Below are 9659 nucleotides of genomic sequence, written 5' to 3'. Positions count from 1 at the left end.
TGATAGGTTATTGCATTGGATGACAGAATGCGTCCGGACGAATGCACATGGTTCGAGGGTCGAAGATGCCCTAACATTTTTTGTTTACGCAAACATTTATTACATAATGTAAATCATAAGGACTGACTTAATATTCTACACGAAACTGTAAATCCAATTCGGTATCGTATAAGTTTCAAAATAAATAAATTCGGTATCGTATAGTTAAGTTAAATCCATTCCCGGAACCATTCCAATTCTAGGCTTGGGCGGGCAAAAGCCGGCCAACAGGCACGAACTGCGCCGGCGTTATCCTCCCCCTCCCACTTCTCACTGTCCACTCCAAGCAGCTAGTGGCCGTCTCCTCTTCCCCACTTCCCCATGGCCACCTCCCACTTCCTCGCCGCCGCCGCCGCCACATCTTCCTCCTCCGCCGCCTTCCGCCCCCCTCTCCGCTTCCTCTCCCTGCCGCCTCCTTCTCTAACCCTCAGCCGTATACCCTCTTCCTCTCTGGCCTATTGCTTTACTGTGTATGTATGCTGCCGCGTGTTGTGCTGACGCACGTGAGTTCCGTTCGCAGGGCGGCGGCCGTTCCCGGTGGTCTGCGCGGCCGACGCCGACGCTAAAGAAAGTGCGGGCCCGTTCGTTTTGAAGTTCAGCTTGTTCTGTGATTGATTCCTGGGCGTTTCGGCTGAAGTTCTGACGTGTGATTTGTTTTACTGTGTTGGGCACGGTAGCAACGAAGCCGAAGGTCCCGGAGAAGGCGCCGGCGGCGGGGTCCAGCTTCAACCAGCTGCTCGGAATCAAGGGCGCCAAGCAAGAAGACGTGAGTCGTTAATCTGCTCCCATGAACTGGTTTCTCATCGCAATATATTTATGAATCCAAATCGGAGTCGTTTGTCAGTTGGCTGGTTGGTCAGGCATGCGTTGAATTCGGGATTCAGCATGCAGCCAATGTCGGACTGTATATAGCAGATGTAAAGTGTCTGGCTGTGGATGCTGAAATTTATGAATTTCCACTTTTTGTGGGGTATGTTTTATGGAGTTGCGGCTTATGGTGTCATGAGAGCATGGCTTTTGTATACTAGCTTTGTGCTTAAACTAATCACTATCTAGCTATTTTTGTGTAGGGACTAGAAATGATAATTTGCTCATTAACCCCCTCTTTATCATGCTGCATATATAGAACATATGGAAGATCCGTCTTCAACTTACTAAGCCGGTGACATGGCCTCCGCTTGTCTGGGGTGTGCTTTGTGGAGCAGCTGCCTCTGGTATGCTTTATCGACTATTATGGTTTCTATCTGTACATGAATAGTTTATACTTAAGTGGAGTTGGAGTTAGACAGCTATATTTTTTCATATGCGATGCACCGTTGTTACATTTTGCCACATTCCTTAGGCCTCCTTTGGTTCATAGGGTAGGAAAATCATAGGAATAGGAAAGTCATAGGAAATGGGATGACATGTATCTCAAATCCTATGAGTAGGAATAGGAAAGGAGATGCCCTTTGATTCACATCATAGGATATTTTCCGTTGAGTCTAGGTTAATGTTTATTTTCCTATGAAATGTGGAGGATAGGAAGAATTCCTCCGTAGGAATAGGATTCCATTCCCACAAACCATAGGGCTCTAAAGGAATTTTTCCTATAGAAATCCTATCCTATGAAATTCCTACAAGATTCCTCTGAACCAAAGGAGGCCTTAGATTTGCTAGTCATCTGTAACCTGGCGATTTAAGTTGTGCTGGCTTGCAATGGTGTCGATATGCTCTGTGGGCCTACAGTGTCTTTCTCACTATCCTTGGTCCCATATATTTATTTTGAAGTGGACCAAAGAATTGAATATTGATTGACTACACAGGAAACTTCACCCCGTTTCTGCAACAAAACAACACATGGCAACTCAACAATACTATTTTCCCCTCTTGTTAGACGTCTAGAACTTCTAGGGTTTAGGATGAAAATACAATACCATTATGGCTTCTGTGCTAATGAATGTTGTTCCTCTTGGTGTACAATGCAACTGTTATGCTTATTTGAACTTCTCATGCTGTAGGAAATTTCCACTGGACAGCTGAAGATGTTGCAAAATCTATTGTTTGCATGTTAATGTCTGGTCCATGTCTTACAGGATACACGCAGGTTTACTTCAGATTCATCGTGTTTGCTCTATTCATATTTTGTAATCTCACATATGTTTCATGGAAAACTATTTGTATGAAAGAATATGTCAGCTTCAAAAATTATTGCTTGTAGACAATTAATGACTGGTATGACCGAGACATCGACGCTATTAATGAGCCTTATCGTCCTATTCCTTCAGGAGCTATATCAGAAAATGAGGTATGACCGTCTCGGGGAGTGAGATTTATTCCATGGCAACTGCTAATTAGAATTTTGTTTAGTTTCACGACTTTAATAAACTGTTGACCACTTTGTAGGTTTATTTGTCACCACATTTTATTTTAGCAATGAAAAAATATTTAAGTCCCGGAAACACAAATTAATATATCTGTCATCATATCATCGATTACTGGACATGTGTATGCATGCTTTGGTGGAAACAATATTGCCTCTAATGCAGTCCGGTTGAATTGTAATCAGGTTTGTGTTTGCTTGCTGTAAGTCTAAGTAATGCCAGTCCGATTAGGATTGAGTTAGTTCTAATTAGGACAGTTTTTTACGGCCATGTGTTGGAGTTGGTTTCCGATTTTCCATACCTTGGTGCTAGTTGAGTCGGATATGAGTATAGGTCTACGTGCTGGTCAGGACTCAGTAATTCGAGTCCGAGTTGTGCTAACTGCTAAGTGTCCTAAGTTGAGTAGGTCTAGCTTTAGCTAGCTTTGGTCTCATATGTACGTGCTCAAGGGCTGTGAGATTGTATTCTGGATTGGGAAATAAATAAAAAGAAGAGAGGCACAATACGTGCCTGATGAAGAGATTTTTGTGCACATGTGTTGGTGGTTTTTGATGTGATTGATCCTTGGGCAAAATCCAATATGCCTCTGTAAGTATATTCTACATGCATAAAACAAACTCGTTGGTTTCTTATCTTTTTAGCAATAAAAATTTAGACAATGGAGGCTTTTGTTATCCCCGGACGCTGCATCATAGATGCATTGCAAAGTTTATCTCGACTATGAAAATATTATCTTTTGAGCAATGTGTCATATTGTTTCTCCTTTCTTTTTCATAAAACAACCACTGTAGAATATCCTAGTATTTCCTTTCCAAAAAAAAAGTTTATGTTAGAGAATGCACGTATGACTTCTATAACTGTTAAGCAAACATCTCAAGTATATTGCTGTCACAGCCACATGCTTACAAGATGTTTAGTTATCTGTGTCTATATGTCCTTTTTCTCATTCGATTTCACATGTACTTGTTTCTATTTTTTTCCAATAAATATTGTAAGCATATTTATGTTATAAGTTGACCCTTTTCATCTGCCCTATTATCCAGTGATGATGCATGAATAAAAGACATCAATTCTTAGGATGCTACATGAATAAAAGACATCAATCCAGTGATGATGGATGAATAAAATGTCCATGTCTTATTATTCCTCTGTCTTATTATTTCACATGTACTCTTAGGATGCTGTCACAACCAAAGTGGTCGGACCCTTCCCCGGACCCTGCGCATGCGGGAGCTACGTGCACCGGGCTGCCCGTTACTGCTTTGTGAAGGGGAGCCTTGGCGCAGCTTTAAATCTGTTGCCTCGTGACCATGAGGTCACGGGTTTGAGTCGTGGAAACAGCCTCTTGCAGAAATGTAGGGAAAGGCTGTGTACGACCCAAAGTGGTCGGACCCTTCCCCGGACCCTGCGCAAGTGGGAGCTACATGCACCGGGCTGCCCTTTTGCCCTTTTACTGTTTGGAACCCCATTTTTGAATTGCATTTTTATCCAAGGGGATTTGTTTTCTTATGAGATGATGAAGAGTATGTATTGCTACAGTCTTCTTGTTATGACCGGCATAGGGGCTTAGCCCAGTGGGTTATGGCCCATGTATCTTAATTAGGGGCTTAGCCCAATTATCTTATCGTATTAGGATCGTTTGCTTAGGAGTCAAGTAAACCTCTCTATATAAGGAGAGGAGATGTATCAATCTAATCAAGCAAGAAGCAATCATAATTTGCTCGGCTTCCCTTAGGGAGCCGGGAGACCTAAACCCTAGCCGCCTCCTGCCTTCGCCGCCGCTGCTTCCGTCGCAAGGACGGCGCCACGCCGCCGGCCGCCGCGCACCAGCCCTCGTCCTTCCCCCTCCTTCCCCTACAACCTACGCCCTAGATCCGGTAGGGCCCTAGCTCCTACCAATTTGGTATCCAGAGACTCAGGTTCGATCATGTCGTCATCAACACCCACGCCGCCGCTGCCCATCATCAGCCCCGCCCCGATGACCACTGCCGGGTCCCCAACGCCGCCGGCCCCGGTCACCTCCGCTGCGCCGACAACCGCCGTTTTCACGCCGGAAGAAGTCACCAGCATCTTGCGGGATCTCGTGACGGACGTCCAGGGCATCCATCGGTACCTGGCCGGGCCGCCCGCACCTCCGCCGGCTGCGACTACCCCGCCTACGGCCACCCCGCGCTGCCGTGGCCGTCCCAGGGCGCGCCTGCAATGGGCGGGCCACCGCTGCCGCCGTTCCAGGCGGGGCACCCCAGCGGGCCGCCTCCGCCGCTGTTGCACCTGCCCTGGTCCTCGGTACCTGCGGCGATCGCCGGGGCCCATCCGTCGTTCCAGCCGCCGCCCGCCCCAGTGCCGTCCTGGCCGCAGTGGCCCGTGCCGCAGCCGCGCCGCCCGCGCCGGTCCAGCTCCCACCGCCGCCGCCCAGCTCCGGACTGGGCCAGTCCACACCGGGAGACCTCCCGATCCAGCAGGTCCGGTTTCCGCCGTCACCGTCCCAGATCCCGGCCTGGCTAACCGGGACGTCGCCACCGCCAGTTTACACGGAGGCCGGGAACCCACCGGTACCCACGCTGCAGTCTGGGGCCTCGCCCGGCTCCGCGGGGGCCTATGACGGTCTCCCCACCGTTGACCGGGCGCCGTCATCATCACTGCTCCGCACCGCCGAGCCGGTCGGCCATGGCGCGCCGACCCAGACGCCGCCACGGTTCGCCAAGATCGACTTCGCCACTTATGACGGCACGGAGGACCAGCTTAACTGGCTCAACCAGTGTGAGCAGTTTTTCCGTGGACAGCGCACGCTCGCGTCGGAGCGCACTTGGCTGGCATCCTACCACCTCTGCGGTGCAGCCCAGACCTGGTACTACGCCCTCGAGCAGGACAAGGGCAGCATGCCCCCTTGGGAGCGCTTCCGCGAGCTCTGCCTACTTCGTTTTGGGCCCCCGATCCGCGGGAGCCGCCTGGCGGAGCTAGGCTGCCTTCCCTTCACCTCCACGGTTCAGGACTTCGCCGACCGTTTCCAGGCCCTGGCATGCCACGCGTCGGGCGTGACGGCGCAGCAGCCGGCCAACCTCTTTGTCGGTGGACTTCCGGATCACATCCGCGTGGACGTGGAGCTTCAGGGACCCCAGGATATCCAGACGGCCATGTACTACGCCCGCGCGTTTGAGCGCCGCGCGGTGGCCGTCCAGCAGGAGTCACCGTCCCGGGCTACTGGGTCGCTACCCTGGCCAGATCCTGCTCCGTGTCGGCCTGTTCAGGCTTCCCCGGCACCCCTCGCCGCGACCGCGGCGCGCCCGTTCCGCCGGCTCACCTCGGCCGAGCTACTCGAGCGTCGCCGCCAAGGGTTGTGCTTCAACTGCGACGAGCCCTACACGCCCGGCCACGCCTGCCCGCGACTCTTCTACCTGGAGGTTGCAAACTACATTCCAGAGGACGCCGTCGCCGCCGACCTTGCCGCCCCAGCTGTTGCGAAGGTGTTTGACGCTGGTTGATCACCTCGAGGAGTTCAGCAAGCGCTTCCCCACCTTACAGCTCGAGGACGAGCTGTTTGTGCAGGCGGGGAGAAGTGTTATGACCGGCATAGGGGCTTAGCCCAGTGGGTTATGGCCCAAGTATCTTAATTAGGGGCTTAGCCCAATTATCTTATCGTATTAGGATCGTTTGCTTAGGAGTCAAGTAAACCTCTCTATATAAGGAGAGGAGATGTATCAATCTAATCAAGCAAGAAGCAATCATAATTTGCTCGGCTTCCCTTAGGGAGCCGGGAGACCTAAACCCTAGCCGCCTCCTGCCTTCGCCGCCGCTGCTTCCGTCGCAAGGACGGCGCCACGCCGCCGGCCGCCGCGCACCAGCCCTCGTCCTTCCCCCTCCTTCCCCTACAACCTACGCCCTAGATCCGGTAGGGCCCTAGCTCCTACCACTTCTGTAGAATGTTTCAAACAAAATTGGCTTCTTAATAATGACAAGCCTCCGATCGTCCGATCCTATTCTAAAGGCTGATGTCAGATGTCCACTGAGAATTGACCTGTCTTACTAATGATGATGATTTGATCCAGGTAATTACTCAGATCTGGGTATTATTGTTAGCAGGTCTTGGGTTGGGTGCTTTGTTAGACGTATGGGTAAGTCACAACAAGACTTGCTTTGGTACACTAAGAGGTTGAAGATACGTTCCTTCTTTGCTTATTCTCTAGTTTCATTTCAGGCAGGGCATGATTTTCCTATCATTTTCTACCTTGCTCTGGGTGGATCCTTGCTTTCTTACATATATTCAGCGCCACCTCTCAAGGTACTTCAGTACTTGTGTTCTATGCACTCTGCATCTTGTTTTTAGCATAGTACACTGTGTGTTGTGAACTCTTTGATAAAAAATGTCCATGTCTTATTATTCCTCATTTCAGCTCAAGCAGAATGGTTGGATAGGAAACTTTGCTCTTGGTGCGAGTTACATTGGCTTGCCCTGGTAGGATCAAAGCTGTGAATCTTTATTTTCATGTTGATTAAGAGGATAATGTTCTGTTGGATGTCACCTATACTATATGCAACAAGATGCATCTTTTTTCCCCGCTCTTTTGTGGTAGCCACTAATTATTGTGGACTGTCTATCATTTTCAATGTAACGGACAAATTAGTTTGGATTTTATCAGACTACAATACCAAGTAGAATGGATTATATTTTGTTAGTGGTAACATATTGCATTCAGTCCCATCACAACTGTCACTTTCCTCTTCTCAAGAAAAAAAAAACTCACTTTCCAAACATCAGAACCCTAGCCCATGACTGAGGAACTGCATGTCGGTAACCAGTTCGCACTTGGTAGTTTGGTGATTGACTACCGAAGTTATCTAATCGCATTTATCAATACCACGCGGCATGTGCAGGAGCCAATTTACTTGGCTCCAACATAGACGACACTTCCACTTCCCATCAGAAGTACAGGTGTGGCCTGAAGCTCAGTGCTGAGCTGTCGGGTGGGAATTTGTGAATTCTGTTGGGACTTAATTAGTTTGTGTTAAAATGTATAAAATACCTTGAGGAATAATAGGGAAGATAATTCCATATTAGGATTCAAGGATCAGAGTTACTCTACTAAGGTACCGTAAAATCCTTATATCTTTTGTGCAGGTGGGCTGGCCAGGCGTTATTTGGAACTCTTACTCCTGATATTGTTGTCCTAACTACTTTGTACAGCATAGCTGGGGTATTTATATTTCATGATCTGTTTGATTGTTTGCATCCTGTATACCATCATGATCGCTGACTGTTTTTCCTGGCTTTGTAGCTAGGGATCGCTATCGTAAATGATTTTAAGAGTATCGAGGGGGATAGAACTCTGGGACTTCAGGTTATTATTCTTTCTGTCTGTATTGTAGGTTTATTGTCAAAGCATATCTGTTTATCAGTTTACCTTTTGTAGTCACTCCCTGTTGCCTTTGGTATGGAAACTGCAAAATGGATATGTGTTGGAGCAATCGACATCACTCAATTATCTGTTGCAGGTAAAGATACAAAATTTTAATTTCTTTCTTCCTTCAAGGCTTACTATTAAGCCATTTGCTTAACATATAATTGAGTGGCCACGTGGAACACGTAGTATGCAACCCAAACTTGACAAAAAACAAACATATAACAGAGTAGTTCATGGATTTATGCGACTAACAAGAGTGCCTGAATTGTACTACAATCTGCCGGTATAAATTAGGGAGCACAGGAAACTTACGTTCATTCGCTATCTACTATTTATCTATCTATCTATCCTGAATTTATGTTGGGAACTTGCCCTAATCTTGTAACCCATTTTCAGCCTACCTCCTGAGCACCGGTAAGCTGTATTATGCCCTGGCACTAGTTGGACTGACAATTCCCCAGGTGATCTTGCAGGTGAGCTGACCAATCTTTTTGGACCTTGGATATAATCATTTCTCGTTTTGTATTTCAGATGTTCCCACTCCCCCAGAATTTCCTATTCACACGATCAAATGAAACAAGTGGAAATCATTTAGATGACTTATATTATGAACAACAGCTTTATCTGCAAGGCTTGTCAGACTGTCCTTTAGCTCTTACTCCCTCTGTTTTTGTTGGGCCGAACAAGAGTTCCCGGTTGTCAGACTTTTCTCTGAATCGGATGTATATAGACAGGTTTTAGTGTGTTTGTTCACTCATTTCAAGTCCTTATGTAGTCCATATCGAAATATCCGATTCGTGAACGGAAAGAGTAATAAACATGAAAAGAAAACACTGACTGTTGCCACTTACGTTGTGTACATTCTAATCCTTGATTCCATGGAGCAGTTCCAGTACTTCCTGAAGGACCCCGTGAAGTACGACGTCAAATACCAGGTGCGTGCGGTCGTTGTCTCCCCATGCATCATTTTTCTTTCTCTCCAATCAGCATCCACGGCCTCTGCCAGAACTGCAAGCATCCATGCGCTGCCATCTTATCGTGCTTAACGCAGGCGAGCGCGCAACCGTTCTTCGTCTTCGGCCTGCTGGTTACTGCCCTGGCGACCAGCCACTGACGGACGGACCTCTGCTTTGGATGAGGGGGCATTTTGTACAACACAGATAGTGGAATAAATCTGCAGCAACAACATCAAGAACGCCCCCCTGAATGCTGAAGATGGAAACATTAGGCGGTGGCTCTTTCCTTCTGCTGCCTTGCCTCTAGTGCGCGTAGACCGTAGGTGCACAGTGCCAGGTTGTTTGTTTGTGATGTTATCAGTTGGCTGTACAACGTAATTTTGGATGATACGGTACGGTACGTTACTGTTTATGATCAGATTGTTTCTCCTTTTTTTTAACACATCAGATTGTTTCTCCTGTAAAGTGCATTTCGATAAAGCCTTTCCTTCCGTTCCAGAGGAGCATCATTCATGAGAAAATGGAAAAAAAAGGGCTGCACAATATACTGTTGTCTTGTGCTGGCAGGGCGGCATAATACGTACGTCTTGTACTTGCAGCAATATGCCCGTTATGGCACGCTGGCCTAAAAAACTAAGCTACTCTGGCTTAAAGCTAAGCTACTTTGGCGACCGCTATGGCGTGCTGAAGGGAGTTTCTTCATATCCTACTCTGACAAGGCGATCGGTCCTATAGTTATGAATGGATCTGGAATCCAGTCTGTTTAAGCAAGGATGATCCAACGGCGGCGGCATCCACGTGGTGGATCTGTGTGCTCGGGCTCCGCCGTTGCGACGGTGAAGCTTGGGAGGTAGTCGAAGCGCGGATGCAGATTGTGGGCTGCATCTGCAAGATAGCGGATC

At 48.0% G+C, this 9659-nt stretch overlaps 1 protein-coding gene across 1 annotated transcript; it reads left to right on the top strand.

The window, feature by feature from the left end:
- The first annotated feature begins 221 nt into the window (after positions 1–221).
- On the top strand, positions 222–9255 carry LOC123181728 (chlorophyll synthase, chloroplastic). Its single transcript, XM_044594051.1, has 15 exons — positions 222–472; positions 560–610; positions 717–805; positions 1166–1253; positions 2040–2125; positions 2240–2326; positions 6449–6514; positions 6598–6681; positions 6794–6855; positions 7519–7594; positions 7676–7738; positions 7811–7892; positions 8198–8274; positions 8689–8736; positions 8853–9255. The coding sequence occupies exons 1-15, from the start codon at positions 361–363 to the stop codon at positions 8913–8915; spliced, it is 1134 nt and encodes a 377-aa protein (XP_044449986.1). The 5' UTR covers positions 222–360; the 3' UTR covers positions 8916–9255.
- The last annotated feature ends 404 nt before the right edge of the window (positions 9256–9659 follow it).

The sequence above is a fragment of the Triticum aestivum genome, chromosome 1D (assembly GCF_018294505.1).
Source record: "Triticum aestivum cultivar Chinese Spring chromosome 1D, IWGSC CS RefSeq v2.1, whole genome shotgun sequence".
NCBI classification, from domain to species: Eukaryota; Viridiplantae; Streptophyta; class Magnoliopsida; order Poales; family Poaceae; genus Triticum; species Triticum aestivum.
This window is presented reverse-complemented; position numbering and strand designations above follow the sequence as displayed.

What these genes read in the sequence shown, in the direction of transcription:
- LOC123181728 (XM_044594051.1), top strand. Translation starts at nt 361, where the DNA reads ATGGCCACCTCCCACTTCCTCGCCGCCGCCGCCGCCACATCTTCCTCC. An exon ending in CGACGCCGACGCTAAAGAAA is followed by an intron (nt 611 to 716) that starts GTGCGGGCCCGT and finishes TGGGCACGGTAG; the next exon opens with CAACGAAGCCGAAGGTCCCG. An exon ending in CACTCAATTATCTGTTGCAG is followed by an intron (nt 7,893 to 8,197) that starts GTAAAGATACAA and finishes ACCCATTTTCAG; the next exon opens with CCTACCTCCTGAGCACCGGT.